General features: G+C 48.2%; 1 protein-coding gene across 1 annotated transcript in view; it reads left to right on the top strand.

Moving 5' to 3' along the window:
- AK7 (adenylate kinase 7) overlaps positions 1-19,590 on the top strand; it is a 56,313-nt gene that overhangs the window by 12,061 nt on the left and 24,662 nt on the right. Inside the window, exons 5-9 of the mRNA XM_053666073.1 lie at positions 2,213-2,307; positions 7,224-7,334; positions 15,740-15,820; positions 16,342-16,430; positions 18,357-18,447. Of these exons, the coding sequence (XP_053522048.1) occupies positions 2,213-2,307; positions 7,224-7,334; positions 15,740-15,820; positions 16,342-16,430; positions 18,357-18,447 (467 nt within the window). The remainder of the gene's footprint in view (positions 1-2,212; positions 2,308-7,223; positions 7,335-15,739; positions 15,821-16,341; positions 16,431-18,356; positions 18,448-19,590) is intronic.

The raw sequence follows: 19,590 nt of genomic DNA, 5'->3' as shown, positions 1-19,590 counted from the left end.
CACGAACACAGCGTCATCTTCTGCGACAGAGAGTTTATAAGCCTGCTCTGTGCATTTTGTCCCCTTGCAAACATTTACAGATGATGGATAATTACACCTTCTGAAATAATTGCACTGCCTAAAATAATAATCAGAGCTAATGCTTATTGAGTTCTTCTTTTGTGCCAGGCTTTTGGAAATTGATTTTTCTGTATAATGTACACTTGCAATTTTCTTAACATGTTTAATATTTTTTTCCAAAATAAAACCTGGACAGGTTTTGAAAATTAAAAAGCATAGCAGGGCTTAGAATAAAAAGCAACAATTCCCTACATTTTCTTTCCATCCCATCTCTACTCCCCAGAGGAACCTCATTTAACCCACTGGTTCCTTGTAATCCATACAAACGCCTGCACTGGTGTCTTTTCATTGTGCATTTCAGACACTAACCACTGACTTCCTGCTGGGACAAATGACCTTCAGACTCTCACAGGATGCCCCACCCCCACCTTGTTCCCCTCAGGGAATGTGATTGGTTCTCAGACTTTGATCACTGAGTTTCCTTTCCTGAACTTAAAAATGTAGAGTATGTTTTACTGCTTCCTTCTTTATTCTAATAAAGAGCTTTATATAATTAAGAAAATGTTAAGCCTCTAGTGGGTGGAAAGGTTTTAAGTGCATTCTAGTCAGAGGCCCTTGGTCTGTAACTGGGGTCTCCTGGGTGGCATGGGGCAAGGGGGGTGGGACTTTGTCATTTTACCTGAAGCGCATTCTTAGATTTGGGGACGCTGTTTAGTTTTGGTTTTGCAGTGGATATGTATTACTTCTTCATCGTGTTTTATTAAATTATTTTGGCATGTTTTAATATAAAAGAATTTCCCTATCTTGCCTTTCAGATACTATCAAAGGAAGGTAAAATCATATAGGAGAGGGGAAGAAAGTATTAGAAATGAGAGAAAACATTCGCAGATATGGATATAATGTGCTTGTCCACAAGTGAGCAAGCAGATCATTACTGACCCATTAAAATGATAAATAAAGAGGATAACCCAGTTAGAGGGCGTCTAACCGTGCCAACGTTCACAAATTAGGCCGCTCCGAAACAGCGCAGGGGAAAGAGCACAATTAAACCGAAGAGGCCACCCTCATTAATAGAACAGAGATAGAAGCTAAAATTAACATTTGAGCTGGGATCCACGCGGGCACACAGTGCTCTGAGACTTATCGTGCCGTCTCATCTTGCAGCCGGAACGCAGGCATTTCTTAGGCGCAGGATATCGGCATGTCGTCGTTTGGCTTGTTAAGGAATCAGCTCATGAGACTAAAAATGTACCACGACTAGCTGTGTCACTTGGATCCTCTGACAATTTAATCAGAACTCACTTCAGGATTTTTTTTCCTGGAATTTTGTATGTCACGAAGGCTCTTTGAGTGGAATCACATGTCTAAAGCACTGGAGGAGCGGCCGCCCTCCAGGGAAGGGGAAACCCTTCGGAAATTGAACACCCTCCCTCCTGCCCGCACCGTCCTACATCCAGACCCCCGCCCGTGGTTCCTAACTGAGCACAAGGCCTCACCAGGCCCCCCACGCCGCCCACAGCCCCCTGGCGTGGGCGCCTCTCCCCTACCCAGCGCGTGGGAAGCATGGGCACGCCCGATTACGGCCTTCCACACCGCCTTAGGCTGCCTCGGGCTGCTCTACCTGAGTTCCTGTGAGTGCCTTGCCTTCTGCTCTGGGGCGCCCCCTCCCACCCCCCTGGCTGCTGGTCCTGCAGCACCTTGGGGAGACCACAGGCCTGGCCAGCAAGCTGCCTGGACTGTCCTTCCGTGACTCTGGGCACACCGGGCCTCAGTTCCCTCACCTGTAAACCAGAGATCAGAGTAGTGCCGATCTCATAATGGTGAGAGTCCGATAATGCCCATGAATCGTGCCCGCGCATGTCCACGGTGGTCAGTACCGTCACGGGCCCACACGCAGGTGAAAGCGCACAGCTGCAGGCCTGAAGGAGGTCGGGAGCTCGCCTTTCAGCTGGGCGCAGAGGAGGGCAGGCGGCTGGAGGGAGAGCGCCGAGCAGCGCAGTGGGGACGGGCAGTGCGGCGGCAGAGGGGACGTGGACCTCGGGTTAGGCTGCTCCGGAAAGAGGAGTAACTCCAAGTCCCGCTCACGGTACACGTGGTTTCGAAAACACGTTCTGCGTGGATCCAAGTAACCGCTCGCTTTTTGGCCCTACAGCACTGAACGAGGAAGTCAGCCACTTTGAGAAGCGGAAGGTGTTTATTTTAGTTTCCACGGTGATGACCTGGGCGCGAACCAAACCCCTGGACCCTGTAAGTAGTGCCTCTAGCTTGTCCCTGGTAATCCGCGCAGAGAGAACTTTCTACAGCGAACCTGGCATTCTTGTGCCCCTGAACCCCATCTCAAAAGAAGCGCTCAGCAGAGCTCGCTGGCTCTCTAAGTTCCCTCCCTCCTAAGGGGCCCCATTGCTTGCTCATCACTTGTACTTTTTATTTTAAAGGTGTCAAAAGAGCCCTCTTTTAGACTTGTTCAGACCTGTGTTTTGGTCGTGTGTTTTCTTGTGCATACATTAAAAGGACAATAGAAGCAAAATACGGCAGCCGTGCTGCTGCCCCGAACTTCTTCCTACTCAGAGCCCAGCTTCTCCGAGCCACACCTGCCTCCTGTCTCCACGCAACTCGACATAGACCCAAGTCACGTCTCTAACTGAGGGCACTTCCCTTTTCTGTGAAGCACATGGTTATTCGCAAGAAAATGTGGGCTTCACATCATTCCTCACCAACGTCCCACTTACACATGCTGCTCTGCTCCTTCCGGCCCGTGAACTAGCTTTGACTGCTGCACGGAATCCCAGCAAATCTTTTCAAAGATGGTCAAAAAGGCAATTCGAGCAACCTGTGCAGGACCCAAGTCAGGGGTGTCGAACCCGTTTTCGCTGGGGGCCACATCAGCCTCACAGTTGCCTTCCTTGGGCCGCACTAATCTGAGGACGGTATAAATGTAATGACTCCTTAACTATTGAAAAGGAGTTGAAATTACATTCGGCCCTTTGAAGGCAACCGCAAGGTTGATGTAGCCCCTGGTGAAAACAAGTTTGACACCCCTGACCTAAGTGACTTAGAAGGGACAATGATACAGATAGTCATTGCCAAGGTCACTGGGGTACCAGCAAGGACAGCATCAATGCTTCCTCACTGACTGCAACCGTAATAAAGCCATTGATTACGAGACACATTTAATTTCAGAGAGGTTAACCTGGGGGACATGCATGTGTTAGAATCAGTGGAATATGTTACTTATCACAAGAAAATATTTAGGCACTTATCACATTCCTTGTGTGAAACGACATCGGTTTGTTTAATTCTCTCTCCCTTGGTGGACCAGGACATTCTGAGGGCAGGGGCCAGGTTTCATGTGCTGTGCTTGTCAGGTTCACTCACCTGCTTCGTTTGGTTGCCATCATCTCCAGGGGTCGGCCCGTCATTCTATGCCTGTTACAGTTGCTCCCCCCAGAGTATCCAGTGAGGTGTCTGCTACCTCACCACTGGCCACTGGATTAGGCCTGATTGCTTGTCCCCAGTTATAAACCAACTCACACTGACTTTAGAAAGATGGGAACTTAATGACTCACATGATTGGGAAGCCCGACGATGGACTTCAGGCACGGCTGCATCTAGGGGCCTCAACTGTGTCCTCAGAGCCTGCCCACTCACTTTCTTTCTTCCATTGCCCTTTTCTGCTCCTAGTGGGCTTCATTCTCAGATTAGCCCTCCCCCTCCTCCTGGCCCTAAGGAGCTCCCAGGCTTATAACCCCAGAACCTTCGTGCTCTTTCCCGCTTTGGCCCTGTTCCCTCCCGGACCTGCACTGTGCTCTATGTCCAGGTCTTAAGTTGCAAACCCAACTTTGAACAGGTCACTGTGACCCGGGGAATGCAGAGCTCTGATTGGCCAGACCGGGGATCACATACCCACTTCTAGGGGGAGGGACAATAGTCAGCCCTCTAAGGTGAATGGGCCGAGGGTGGAGAAGAGGTGCTTCCCTCCCCAAAACACAGGGAGGTGGCACCTGGGCTGGCTCTCACGTCCCGGCATGGCCACATCCTCTCACTGTGGTTTTAATTTGCATTTCCCTACTGGCTCATGGTGACGTTAAGTCAGGTTTGTTAAGGTGCAGATTATTGTATTTTGCTGTGTATAATACACACTTTTTTGCCCAAATTTCTGAAGGAAAAATAAAGATTCACATTATACATGGGTATAATGATTCCATACCATGGGTATAGTAACAGGTGTACTAATTCCACATATAATGCACACAAAATGTTGGTGTATATTATACACAGCAAAATATGGTAAATACAGTAAAGTTAGCCCTTCTTACTGTATAGTTCTATGAGTTTTGACAAATGCACCTGGTTATGTAGCCCTCAAAGTCAAGATTTCCATCACAGAACATTTCCATCACTCCCCCAGATTCTCTGCCTCACACCACACGCAATACTAGTCTGAGATTTTACTTCAAAAAACCTAAGGGGAAGGGTATTGTAAATGGCATTGTACTTTTAATTTTTTTGTGTTCACATGCTCATTGCTAGTATATAGAAATGAAATTGGCATTTGCATGTTTAAAAACAAAACCAAAAAACACCCAAGGGTGGGGGAATAATTCGAGGGAATGAGTGGTGGCTGGAGCGTGGAGAAGGGAGATTTGCTCTGCAGAAACCTGCGTCGAATCACATGGAAACCTCACGTGAGCACAGACTGAAGGACAGTCTAGCAAATGACTGGCCTGTAGGCCTTAAAAATGGCAACAAAAGACAAAGAAAGCTGAACCCCGGTTCCAGATGAAGAAGACTAAAGAGACGAGGCAGTGCATGATCCCGAGCCAGACCCAATGCCGAAGGAGAATGTGCTACAAAGACATCACTGGAACAGGTGACAGAACTGGAGCACAGACCGTGGACTGGATAAAATCATGGCATCATGTGGAATTACCTGAACTTCCTAAGTGGACCAGTTATGTAGGGGAGTGTCCTTAGGAAACACTGAGGACACTGATTAAAGAGGAAGGGGGCCTGATCTCTGCCACCTGCTCTCAAATGGCTCAGAAACAGATGCATGCGTATACCGCTGGGGAAATACAATTAACAACGAAATCTTCACCTATCCATCAAATCTCTCCACGAGGTAGCAGAGAAAGAAAACAGCTTTGTTATGGACTCAGCATTAGACCGGATGCCACGCTCAGCACAGGCCGTCCATGGGAGACAGAAAGTATACAGCTGGTGACATACATGTTTCATGATAAACAACAAAGAGCTCTCAGTAGGAGGGCTTGACGGGACCCCCTGTCACACATACCGAGGTCCGGCTCAAGGGGCCGTCTGTGTGAGCGGATTGGCTTTATCCAGAGGGAAAGTCGAGGGTGTGGCAAATCTCAAAAGATGGCTGCTGGGCAGCCCCAGTCACAGGGAACAGGAAGGTCATTTGGGCAGGCCGGCCACCACGTCCTGTTAGCCAGGACTAGGGAGATGCCGGGGCGAGCCCATCCCAAAGGCAGAGCAGAACACAGGTGTTCCCAGACGCCGTGTGAGTGGAATGGCCAAGTGTAGCTCATGAAAGCACAGGACACCCGGCTGAATTTGAATTTCAGACAAACAGCAAGCAAGTTTTAGCATAAGTATCTGAAATTCAAATTTAGCTGGGTGTCCCGTGTTTATCTGGCAACCCTACATGTGAGCCACTGGTCACCTCTTAGGTAGCATGTCTTTGTCGAGTGTGCACAGGATTAACTTCATCTTCCCAAAGCGAAGATCAAATTCTCCCCAGTCTCTCTCCCAGTGGCATCATTTCAGTTCTTCCTCCTCACTCCCTTCCATCCACCAGCCATTCCATCCGTAAATTCCATTAATTCATCATCCAAAATGTATCATGAACCCACCTGTTCCCTTTGTACCGACGGACTACTAACACAGCCGGGTAACAGTACCTGCCACCACCTCTCCCAATCGGCCTAAGGAACAGCCTAAGCGAGCTCGTTCAGAATTCAGACCCTGTTGGCGTCCTGCCAAAAACCCTCCAGGGCCTCGTAACACCCTTAGGATCCATCTAAAGTCCTCCACACAGGCACAGCCCTGACAGCACGGCCGTTGCCTACCTCATCCCCCACCAGGTCCCAGCTTGGCTCCATCACTGGGGCCCTGCTTCCCATTTTTCACACCTGCCAACCACGTGCGGCCTCAGGGCCAGTTTCTTCTGCCTCTCTGATTGATTTCGTGTAAGCCTGGTACTCAAATGCTTTGGCCTGGATATTGAACTTAGACCAACGTGGTAGGATGGAAAGTCTCCTTACTGAACACTGTATTTTAAAACCCTGCTTGCCCCGGCTGGTGTGGCTCAGTGGGTTGAGCACCAGCCTGCAAACCTAAAAGTCACTGGTTTGATTCCCGCTCAGGGCACATGCCTGGGTTGCAGGCCAGGTCCCCAGTAGGGGGCGCACGAGAGGCAGCCAAATGATGTTTCCCCCTCTCGCCCTCCCTTCTCCTCTCTTGGAAAATAAATAAATAAAATCTTTAAAAAGTAAAACCCTACCCCAACTAGGACCTCTACATCTGGATGGATTTGGGGAAGTCACTCTATACCATGGAACTCATTTCTCCCTGCCATTTTCCAGCAGGTTTTAATTCAGGGTCCTGGGGGGCTGAGGGGATGGACAGCGAAATGCACTGTCGGGAAATACGCATACTTGTCATCCCTGGTCTCAGGGCAAACTGACATTTCATCTTATCTGATGGAAGCAGTTTTTAAACCTGAGACAGAAACTTGTCTCAGGTTTAAAACCTAAATCCCGTGTTTAAAAACACGGGATTGATTTGAAGGCAAGGGGCAGTGTAGAAAAGGGGGAAAAAAATAACAATTTAGAATCAAAACAAAACCGCCTGGATGGCAAGAACTGTTAAGAAATGGGTTATTCGATGACTTTATGGAGTCACGGGTCAACCCGGCACCATCGCCACAAAATAAAAGACATTTAAATGTTTAATTTTGTTTAGAGTAAGTTTAAATGATAAAATGTAGTGCGCTAAAACATTTTCCAGACAATTAAATCACTACAAAATAAGCAGTCATTTTTAGAACACTTTATTTGAGCTACAAGGAACACAGTGAAGCCAGCATCGCTGGGCTTAGCTTTCTGTAGCCCTAACATACCGAGTTTTTTCTTTCACAGGATGATTCTGAGATTCCATTTACCGAAGAGGATTATCGCAGGAGAAAGCACCATCCTCATTTTCTGGACCACATAAATGCTGAAAAAATGGTCCTCAAATTTGGAAAAAATGTAAGTCTGCCATAGTAGAACATGCTGGGTAGGGAAAGTTCTTTGTTAGGCAGCGTGCAAGGGCCAGACCCGTTCCTCCTGCTTCACATACATCCTCTTAACTCCTTAAACATCTCTGAGTTGGGTTTTCCTGTCCTTAGTGCCCACAGATTTCAGCTTCAGGCTCACCCCCAGACGCACTGTCCTTAGACCCTGGCTCAGGTGCTGGTCCAGCCCACAGAGTTGAAAGCCTTGTATCAGGTCCCCAGAAGAACTCAAACTCTTACCTACCATGGAGTCTGTAGGTCCAAAGAGGCAAATAACTCAGTTTAAATGGGGGGGGGGGGGTGAGGGACCACAGTTTTCCTTTTTCCAGAATCTATCATGTTTGTTTCTTATCACTCTGAAAAGTGCATGAACCTCATCTTACCAATAAGGAGACAGAGGGCTGCAGGGGTTAAGTAGCCGGCACAAGGTCACACAGGTAGCGTGCACTGAGCACCATTCTGAGCGCCCCTCCACCTTGCCTGACCTTCTCCTCACTACACCGGCACCGTAGATGTGCGTAGTCAGCCCTGTTTCTCAGATGTGGACGCTGTGGGTAAGCGGTGTCAGGTGGTAGGGCTGTGGTTCCAGTCTAGGTCCATCAGCCTGTGGGTGTTGCTTGGTTTGGATTCTGACTCCAAACTCCATCGCTCAACAGAGTTGACCTTGGCACACCCAGGTCACTGATCATGAAGACCTACCGAGAGCTGAGAAGCTCATGTAAACAGTAACAGCAGCTTATTAGCCTTCTGTCGCAGCAAAATTTATCATATGTATGATGGAATTATGTTATTTCTCTTGTATCTTATCAAAATGGGTGACCGAATGTCCTGGTGATGAGTAAGTAATAACAGCTAAAACCGAGGGCTTGTAAATGTTTGCCAGGCACAAAGGTTCCACCCACCACCCAGCACATTTTCCCCACTAGCTGAAGACCTGCCACGTGGTATGTAATAGTAGTTCTAAGGTGACACCTAGTGGTCTCAGGGGAAATTACATTAGGAACCTGGTCCCTAAGTTCAAATTGTCCTTTTATTTTTTTTTAAGAGTTTATTTATTTATCTTTAGTGAAGGGGTGAGAAGCAGAAGAAGAGAAACATCGATGTGCGAGAGATACACCCCATCAATTGGTTGCCTCTCGCCTCTCACATGACCCCACCTGGAGGCCTGGCCTGCAACCCAGGCATGTGCCCTGACTGGGAATCGAACTGGTGACCTTTCAGTTCACAGGCCTGTACTGTCCACTGAGCCACACCAGCCAGGGCTGCTTATGGTTTTGTTTTATTTTTATTTTTTTTAGCTTTTGCAACACAAATACTGTGGATATAAAATATTTGAAGGACACCACATGGGATTAGAATTTATAGCTACTTTCCTATCCATTAATTTATGACCTTAGCCAAGTTATTGAACTTTTGGGATTAAAGTAAAAAAAAGAAGGGGCAAGACTAGATGGTCTAAATGTCTTCCAGGTCCGAATCCTATAACTGTATTATTTTATTAAACACTGGACATGGCCCCCAAGTGGGACGTCCATGATTTTTTTTTGTATTTCCGGCTTTATTTTAAGTAATACTGCAATACTAGTATTAATACAGTTGTTTCTTTAATAACTGAGCCACCGTGTAGAAGCATCTAAGTTTACAATTCGACCTTTGAGTCCCCTCCACCTGAGGGGGCACTAAGGCCCCTCTGTCCCTCTGACCTGACTCTTTCCAGCTGGGACGATTGGCAGAGGATCACAGCTAAAATCGAGTATCCGGGAAGGGGACCGGAAGAACGGCCAAGTCGGCCAGGTGGAGGAACTGTGGGGTTTGCAGGAGGAGTCCGTCCTCTAGGGGAGGGAAGCAAGGGGGACAGAGGGACAAGATGCCCTAGGACGGCAGCCACAGGGTCCAGTGCCCACCGTGCGTGTGGGTGCTGGTGGCATGAGAGATGGTGCGTCCTGCCCGTATCTGTGAATGCCGGGGGGGCTCTGTGTAACAGGAAATCCATGATTTCTCCATCGTCGATGTAATCCACTAATTGAGAACACACGATCACACACACAAACTAATTGATGTGAGTGACAGTCTGAAATAGAGACACAGTATCATCTTAATATCTTGTTTGTTATAAAAACATCACATGTGTCCCATGTTCTAAGCAATAGATTCAAAATTTTATTTTAAAAATCTATTATTTTTATCCCCAGCTTTCTTAATCAGTCTTTTCTGAGCAATTAATCAGATAAGTAAGGTTGACGTGGCCAACTTGGTCATCTCAGTGACCCTGCTCCTCATCAGAGAGAGAGAACTTTGGAACTGATCATTTAACCTGTGGCTCGAACTCACAGCTGCCTGGATCCTGCTACGTCCCAGGCACTGGCGGCCAAGGCTGACCTCACAGGCAGGAACAGAGCCGACCTGGACCGTGCAAGCCCGGGGCTGGATGTCCAGGGTCCGCAGGCCGGCGCTGCGTCTGCAGTGATCACATTTGTATCTCCGTTACAAACGCAAGGTGGACTCGTTTAGCATTTAGAGACAAAGAGAAGCCCTAATAATTATGAGTTGCCTAAATAGCTCAGATTTGCCTAACACCAAACCTAATCTTTAAATGAGTCATGCCAATTATTTGGAATATTTTAAAATAAATTTTAGCCCTGACTGGTGTGGCTCAGTGGACTAAGTGCTGGCCTGTGAACCAAAGGGTTGGCAATTCGATTCCCAGTCAGGGCACATGCCTGGGTTGCAGGCCGGGTCGCCAGTAGGGGGCGTGTGAGAGGCAGTCCATCTCTGTTTCTCCCGCACATCGATGTTTCTCTCCCCCTTTTTCTCCCTCCCTTCCCCCCTCTCTAAAAATACATAAATAAGACCTTTTTTAAAATCTTTTTTAAAAAATAAAATAAGCTTTACTTAGCATTTCAAGTTTACCAGAATTGTCCATCTGTTTTGCCAAAGTCACTTAAGTCATTTAGTGGTCCCTGTGTCTACGGTCCCCCCCCCAAAAAAAATCTGCCTAGTCTCAGTGGCAATCTGTGAAATCTGTTATAACAGATAATTATCCCCCTGGCTTTTGATGCCTATATTCTCTGACCAGCCCAAGTTGATTTTATTTATTTATATTTAGGAGAGGAAGGGAGGGAGAAAGAAAAAGAAACATTGATACGAGAGACAACGATCGGTCGTCTCTCCTTTGTGCCCCAACGGAGCACCAAACCCACAACCCACGCATGTGCTCTGACCAGGAACTGAACCGGTGACCTTTAGCTTTGCGGAAGGATCCCCAACCCACTGAGCCCCACGCCGGTCAGGGCAGTCATGGTAATTTTTAATGAGAATGTTTCTATTTGCTTCACTAGGGTCAAAGTTGACAGTATTGCACTTTCATCCACGTGTACAAGTGGGGTTGGCCTATAGTCTTCCTTTGACACTCTGTCCTTCCCTGGTTTTACCATTGTGTTTCCACTGTCACACACTGGACTGGGAACAAAATTTGTAGCACAAGTCCGGGTGACTTTTAGAGGCCGTGTGTTCAAGCTGGGGACCGTGAAACCAGGACGGGCTTAGGACATTGGGAGCAACAGGAGAGCTTAAGCAGGGCTGCCTTGGTCCTGTGGAAGTCGTTTGGGAAAGAACAGGGCCTGACAGGGCCGCCTTAGTGCCCCGGGGGGAAGTCCGAGAAAAGGGGGCCTTGGAGACAGGTCGGGGTTAGCTGGGCTAGCCGCCCCTGCCCTTGTTTCCTGGTTGCAAGCCTCATGGGGTCCCCAAGAGTTTAGGACACATGTGCCTGAGGGGGAAACTGAGGAAGGAAAGGCACAGGTGCATTCCTGGGAGGGGGAGCGCACAGTGGGACCTTTGCTGGGAGGGGTTTAACGGCTGGTAGTTTAGGGGGGTCTTATGCTGATATGCCAGAGTCAGAGACTTATTACCTGAACTTCAGCCGTCCTTGGGTGGGGTTGGCACAAATAGCACTAGTTGGATTTTTGCTATCTAGTCCCCCTTGTCCCCAGCAGGGTGGTTTCAGCCATTTACCCTCAGGGGAGGGAGGAGAAATGCAAACCATTTACACTGAAGTGTCTTGTTTAGGGAGGACGGGCTTGTCTGACTAGGTGTCTCAGTTTCCCTGTGCCACTTGCCAAGGAATGCCCCTAGCTTCCTACCATCCTGCTTTAAAACCACAAAAGTGTGACTCTCCAGTCCTGTTGAAGTCTCTTCTAGTTCTTACATGGCCTCACAAGTTTAACACTAACGCCACCAGTCTGTCATTCAATTTCAAACTCTTCTCCCAGCACAGCCTGACCCAGGCCCAGAGGGGCGCAGGGGGAGGGGCCTTGCACGTGCTCAGCTGGTTTCTCTTCCCTCCTCCTTTGTCTGCCCCTTCCTCTTGCTCTTCCTCTTCCTTGCTCTGTTACCTGCCTGGTTTTTATCATCATCATCATCATCATCATCATCATCATTTCCTTTTCATTTCTTAAATTGTTTTATCCTTTTAAACATTTATTTTAGGATCTCTGCTCATTTATTTTCTGAAGGCAAGGCAAGTCTGATGTCACTCCTGGCGGACTACTCTCATAAAAATTGTAATTTTGAAACTGGAAAAGCCAGTATTCATGCTGCCTGTCGCCTACCAGACCCAATAAGCAGTGAGAGGGATTGAATCTCTATGGTCGGTGATCTGAGAAGGCAGTGGGTTTGTACCCTAACAGACCATCTTAAATTCCATTTTAAACCGATCCTTTTTATAAGAAGAAAAGTGTAGGGAAGGGGATTAGAATTCAGGGGGAAAGTTAATCAGATGAAAAGCTGCAGCAGTCTTTCCTCTGTGCCCTGGGCGGTGGGCATCTCACTCCGGGGCACAGTGACTCTGATATGAACTTGAATTGCTTGCAGTCCTCCTGGGGCACAGAGGGTCCTACCTTCAGTTCCTGCCTGTGGTCTCCTGGAGTCCAGGTGGGTCCTACCTTCAGTTCCTGGAACAAAAGCTTTTTTCATACATTGATTACTAAGCTTACTAACTATTCCCTGAAACTAAAATGTTTCCAACATGGGAGTCTCCCATCAACATGACTGCTCTTCATGACCTGCTTTTATTGAAAAGTTTTTAATTTCAGCCCGTCCTATGCGGTTACTTTAAATCTCTGAGTTTGTAAGGCCATCATGCAGGCCTCTCCTGAGCTTGTCAGGTTCAGTATGTGGCCCCTTTTCATCCACAGCCAGAAGTTTGTGGGTTCGATCCCCAGTCAGGGCACACGCCTAGGGTGTGGGCCTGATTCCTGTTGGGGACATAGCGGAGGCAACCGCTCAAAGTTTCTCTCTCACACTGGTCTCTCTCTCTGTCTCTCAAATCACTAGCCAAATCCTCCAGTGAGGATTTTTGTTCATTCACACTTACAAATTACGAAACCAGCAGCTCCCTGGGCTGCGATACTGTCGGCTCTCAGCACGCTAGTGTTCGCGTGTCTGTTTTTAGTCCCGAGGGATATCGCTTATATTCTTGAGATGCTGCCATACTTAGGAGGTACCAGTGGCATTTTATTTGGCATTTCCAGGTGTTCATGGTGGTATAACAAAGGGAAATACTCCGTCTCTCTGACTCCATCTGTTCCCGGCTGCGTTGTCCCCTTGGCCCTCGGGCCAGTGCCATCCATCAGTTTGGTCCTGCATAGAGACACGCTACGTGGTACAGGAATTCTGTTGTCCTGCATAGAGACACGCTACGTGTTACAGGAATTCTGCTGTCCTGCATACAGACACGCTACGCGGTACCGGAATTCTGCTGGCTTGCGTAGATAAGGGAAGCGGGTGTTGTTTGCCAGAGTTGCAGGGACCAGACTCACATCAGCTAGCACAGTCTTCCCGGGACCTGTGACGGCCCCCAGATGTCTTCCGTGGTCAGTTACGTCTTGGGCCTCTCGTTTCCATTTCCCTTGAAGAGGAGCCTGAACTCTGTACTTTCTTGAGATGCATGCGAGGTCCCCTGAGGGCCCCCATCTTCTCAGCTGGCACTTCCTCAACCAATAAGCCTTTCCTTATTCCATGCTCAGACATTTGTTGTGGCCTTCTGAAGTGTCGGGCACACCAACGCTAGACAGGTGACAGTAAGGGTCAACGTAAGAATGTCCAAATATATAGAGAATTGTGGAGTTGATTTGAGTCAAAATGACAACAGTAGCAGGGAGACAAGATTTCTTTTCTTTTAATAAAGGAAAGGAGTCTTTACTTAAAAACCAGGAAGCAAAGGTCTTAAGTGCTTCCAAGAACAACAGTTTGCGGTTTCTTTCAGGCGTATGAAATTAAAGGAGGGCATGTTGGCAGATTACATGAAGGTGGGAGAAAGCAAAGCAAAGGGAATGAATTATAACACAGTTAACAAGATTATGTACTTTCTGGGGGATGGTTGGGCTTATTTCAAAGGTGTGTTAACCTAGATGTTAACCAGAAACAATGGACAGGGCTGGCTGGAGGGAAAGATAAGCCTTTGACTAAGAGTGTTTTATTCCTAGGGCCTGACTACCTGCCGTGACCTGTTCACTTAGAAATTCACCACCAGATCACCCTGGGAGGTGGCTTTCAGTAGAACCCCTTTTTCGTCCCCATGGGAAAAGTTTTAGATTTTTTTTTTTTAACCTACTGCATTACCTGAAGCAGAAGAGGGGAACTCTTCGTTTTCCTGATACAGGTTCTAGACCCAATTCCAAATCGGATGGGGGAGGGGTGGGTTTTCCCCCACTACCAAGCAATTAGCATGCACCAGCTGGGTGTCTTGCCGTTCAACTCAGTTCTGACACTATCTACCCAGAGATAGAATCACGTCCCCCGGATGATGGGCTCAGTCACACGAGACTGCTCCCCGACCTTCAGACACCAGAGACAAGCCCAGGAGACAAACCTGGGCTTCCCACCACCCCAGTAAATTAGAGGTCCCAATGACCACCCTCTCCCCTGGGGTTAGACTGATCTCCTAGAGGGGCTCTCAGAACCCAGAGAAACACTCACTTAGTAGATCATTGGTTTTCTTATAAAAGGATATAATTCAGGAACAGCCAGAGGGAAGGGATGTGTAGGGCAAGGTGTGGGGTGAAGAGTGCCCTCTCCGAGCGCCCCTCTCCCAGTCTCCACGTGTTCACCAGCCTCAAGCCCAAAGGCTTTTCAAACCCTCTTGCAAAATTTGTTGTCACATTAGCCAGTACAGTCAGGAACCGCCAGGGAACTGGGTTAGCCCGCACCTTGCCCTTGCTTAGCACATCCGCCCGTCCAGATGGCGAGGGGTGTGGATCCTCTGCAGTGACACTGTCCCCTCCCCCCCAGAAACCTGGCTCAGCCCTCCCAGTTCCCCCGCAGCAGGGGGTTCCTGCCTCAACTTCCCCGCCTAAACGGAGGACTGTGTTCTCTGTTTATCATCCTTCCCTTCCCTCCACACCTTACAAAATCTAATCACGGTGGTGGTGGTGGTGGGGGGGTGCCTTTGTCGATCTCTCTGCTTCTGCCACCAACTCTGGTGTTTTAATCGGGGGATGAATGAACAAGAAGAGAGTCCAGTCACACACGTATGTACTCACAAATGACTCTCTCCCAGGTAAGGTTAAGTTTCCCATCCAACTAACCAGGGAAAAGAAAATCTGATCTGAAGTGGGGCGGCCTGTGGTGGCCTGGGAGTCAAATATTTCATGGAATCTAACCAGACCTCCAGGGGTCCTTGCCCTGTTTATACTGGGACCTTGCGTCAGCGATCCAGAAAGAACTGCTCCAACAATTACACAAGTGTCCCCACTTTTTTAAACTAAGGATCATGAAAGCCACATGGTGATTGGATCATTAGGCAGGAGGGCACTAAAATCAGAAGCATTGGCTCTGCCTGAAGCTTGTCAACCTGCAAAAAGCCTGTTTCCCCACAGTGAGGCTGCCAGCACCGTGGTGACTTTTAAACATGGTTAAATATGGAGGCAGATTCTCCCAGGGCCCAAATTACGTCTCCAGGATGAAATAAACATTCCGCAGCAATTGCAGTCCTTGCACTAAGGTTCACTGCCAAGCTGTGTGGTTTCATGTGTGTCCACCTCCCCTACCAGGTAATTAAAGATCACTGTGGAAGGACTAATTTGTACATCTCCCTTTTCCCTAAGTGCCTGACACTTAGAGGTGTTAAGTCTTCACAAATAATAAACTCTGGCTTTCATTTAATTAAGAGTGATGATTAAATTGTAATAGCGGGCGGAGGCATTCCTGAGGAGCGTGGAGTGGTGTCTAGAGAGGATTCCATTTCTATCTTAAACAATAACTTAGTAGCTGAAAAAGATGATGAGCCTCCCTAAGGTACTCATTTGTTAACCACTAAAATGACCCGGTGCAATATGATTAATAATATTACACTCAGCTTTTTTCCTGTATTCTGCCGAACAGGTCAAAAAATTCACGACTTTCGTAGTTGCTTCTGGACTTCAGTATGGAGTGGAAGGAGGCATCTTACACTATTTTTTAAAGGTATGACTTCTCAGTGACCATGAGGATTTTTTTCCTGTTATTTTCCAGCAAGGTTATGCCATTTGAATATATTTTTGATGGCTTCTGCTGGCAGCTGAGCCCACACAGTAGCAGAGAGTTCAGGGCAGCGACCATGGCCACCTGTGTTCTCTCCCATCATTGACGTCTTCAGTTGCCTCTGTCAGGGTAACAGAGACAAAGATGGGTCTCCTCTCATTCAAAGACATCATGCCTGCGTAAACACTTTCTTCCTACGCGGGTAACATGCAGAGGACTACTAAAGACAACTGGTGAGGGCACAGATTGCTGGAAAAGTGTTCCAGCTCTGGGGTTACACTCTATTTATCTTAACAGGATTGGATACATCTCCCCAGAACTGATTTACCAAACAGCTCTTTGGTGCTTCATCTGCATCGGACAGGCAGATCCCTTGGGTGCCTCTCACTGTAGCTTTGTACGGGAGCAGTAATAATCCTACACATGTAACGGAGAACTTATGCTTCTGCTTCTCTCTCTTTTAGTTAGCCTGGCTGGGTGAGGTCCCTGCACTACCAGTGTTTGGGGATGGATCAAACATAATTCCAACCATTCATGTCCTTGATCTCGCAGGGTAAGTTTTCTCCCAGAAGCACCGCTTCCCTCAAACTCACGGATGGGTGTGTGTGTTCATAAGTGAACACGTACTGAGCCCTCACCAAGTGTGTGCGTCATCGTGTTTATTCTTCACAACAAACCAACACAGACGGTACAGCGATTCTCTCCATTTTACACCTGATGAAATAGCACCCACCATCTAAAAGCTCCACACTTCCGAGGCCACGTTCGGGTTCATCTTTTAAAAGCTTTATCAGCAGAATAGAATGCCTTCCAATTCTAGGAAAGAAGGATCTTGTTACGTGCATTCCAGGGACCTGGTGCTCTTTTGCCCCAGGTGACATTGGTACGTCTGGCCCAGCAATTTAAATTCCAGAAATCAGACAGCAAAGCAAACTCTAAAGCTGAAGTGGGTTTCCTGGACAACCGTAGGTAACATTAATACATGTCTTCCCCGTTCACCGAGTATCCCAGCTCTGTGCTCCAGGCAGGCCCAGAGAGCCCCTCCCTGTCTGCGCACCCTGACTTAAACACGAGTCCAACACAGGTTCACTTCATTTGTGGTTCCTACACTTTCGGTTCCAGGAGCTTTACCTTACCACCCCTTCTGCTCATCCTTCTCCAAACCCCCCCACCGAGTTTCGGCTCTTCCCTGAGATTCTGGTTTCTGGATCCCACTCTCCCTCTCTTCCGCTGGGCACTAGTAAACTGGCCCCAGGCCCGGGCAGATGTGCAGACATACTGGGGAGAAAGTGAAGCTCCCACTTTATGACCCTGCCTCCCCTGCCTGGGTCTCTTCCAAGGCCCCGAACTTAAATTTTATTATTTTTTTTGGTGGGGGGAGGACCCCCCCGGGGAGGACCCCCCCCCCAACTGTACAAGCTTCAGGCTCCACCCAAAACCCAGACCTGCTTCAGCCAGCATTTACACTTGACCTGGGGGCGGGACCGGAAGTGCCCTTCTTTTCCGCACTTTTGCGCCATTACATTATCAGCTCTCCAAAATGCAAAGGAATCTTTTCGATTATTAAGACGAAATACTTAGCATTCGTCCTTAACCTCTTACTTCCAAACAGATAAATTAGCCATTTAAATTATTGCCATTACAGAAGGACTCGGTAGCATTTCTCCTACAGATTTCTTCTCAGATCGTCAAATCTTTAACAAGAAAGAAACTAAAGAATGATATTTTGAGAAATTAATATAAAAATGTGAAATGGACATTTAGATGTATGCCTCTGGTTTATTTTTATGTTACTAAAAAAAAAAAGTTTGCATGGAGATAGACTCGACAGTCCTGTGTTAGACTTCGAGTCCCTGAGATTTCCTCTTTGGGATTCTTTCATTCTGGCCCAAGTCCCTGCCCTGCCTCCCGCCAGCTGTGTGCCCCCGGGAGCCTGTGTCCGAGTTTCTCATTTGTGAGATGAGGATGATAATAACAGTGCCTCCCTGGTCAGGGGGCTCTGGGGCACCGTCTGTTGGCGGTCAATACTAACCCCGGGAGAAGATCTCAGGCCCAGTCCCTGGAGCTGCGTGACGCCGTCCGGGAGAGCGACCCCTCTCGGTGAAGTCTGCTCTGCCCCGTGAAACCCCGCCCACAAACGCGGTGTGACGTCAACGAGCAGCGGAGCGGGCGGGCGGGCTTCTGGGTAAACTTCACACCTGCGGGCCCAGGTGCCCTGGGACTATAATCCCGCTTCAAATTCTGTAGCTTTTCGGCCAGAGAAATGTCACTTAACTCTTCACCAGCATCCCCACCTACAGTGCAGCCAGCCCATCAGCCCAACCGTGATCTCATTGGAAGTGAAGTGACATAATTTCCTGACACACCGAACACCGTGGTGCCCGGTGCACGTGGAGGGGGGGGTGGGGGCGGGTCAGCGAATTCTGGTTGACTGTCTCGCTTTTGCTTTTCCCCGGTGACTTTCCCTGTCGGTCCGCAGAGTGATACAAAACATAATAGACCACGTGCCGAAGGCTCATTACCTGGTTGCTGTGGACGAGTCTGCCCAGACCCTGGAGGACTTAGTCAAGGTACAGCCATTTTACCCCGTACTTGACAGCGTTTCTTAAATCGTTTTACTATTGAAGTGTAGTTACAGAACCAGGTGTGCTAACAAGACTGGGGGCTGGGTCCCCTAACGTACTGGGCTGGCCAAAAAGGCCCCATGGTTTTTTTTCTGTAAAATGAAAGGCACATTATTCCTTTTCACCAATAACTTTATTGATTTGCATATTTTGAGTATGTCAGCTATCTCCTGCTACTGGCTTCTAGTGGGCAGAGAGGCCTGGGCTGCTGCTAAACATCTTCCAATGCAGGAGACAGCCCCACAGCAAAGAACTGTTTGGCCAAAATGTCAGTAGTACCAAGAAACTTCACAAACGACTTTTGACCCATTCAATCAGTCACAGCACCTCCTCCATTCACTGCGACTGACCCACTCTGATAATTTTTGGCTTTACAGTTGTTTGTGTTTTTACCTTTCTTAAAATAATAAAGCATAATATGCCAAAATGTTGCATATCTTCTTCCATCTTCAATTTTAAATGGCTGTACAAAAATTCACTGGTTTTGATCATTTTTTTAAAACACACCGATATGACAGCTGTCACAAAGCAATCTAAAAAAATGGTTTCAAATGAAATTTAAGACAACTAAGTCCTACTAGAGCCATCGTACAGAAAAAACGTAATGGACTTTTTGACCAACTCTGCAGAATGTCCATAAAACCAAACTCCCCATCTGCATCTGCAATAAAGTGTTGGCGATTTACAGCCAAAATGGCCTTTCTCCAGTCATGGCAGGAAGGGCAGCAGGAAAGGCCGTTGAGGGGCTGGACACCCGCAAGTCACTCACCAGAACACTAAAATGTGCCCCTGGACACTGGCCTTAATGTATTGACGGTCAGGTTCTCCAGACCAGCTGGCAGCTCCCAGGAGCGCTGGGTCTGTCCAGTCTCCTCGCTGGTCCAGGCCGCTCTGGCCACAGCCACCGGTCTCCTCGGGGCCCAGCTAGCCTTCTCCTGCCCTCCCCCCATCATGAAGATTCGGCCCAGGTATCTCCCTCTGCACACCCCCCCCCACCCCGCCGCCTCCTCCCCACCTCCCACACAGGCCCGATGTTTCTTTGTATTCCCAGCATCCCCTTAGCTGCAAATGTTACATGTCTGTGTGTAC

Source organism: Artibeus jamaicensis, unplaced genomic scaffold (genome assembly GCF_021234435.1).
Source record: "Artibeus jamaicensis isolate MK-2021 breed Jamaican fruit bat unplaced genomic scaffold, CSHL_Jam_final contig_444, whole genome shotgun sequence".
NCBI lineage: Eukaryota > Metazoa > Chordata > Mammalia > Chiroptera > Phyllostomidae > Artibeus > Artibeus jamaicensis.
The sequence above is the reverse complement of the archived record's forward strand: the minus strand, read 5'-3'. Positions and strand labels throughout refer to the sequence as shown.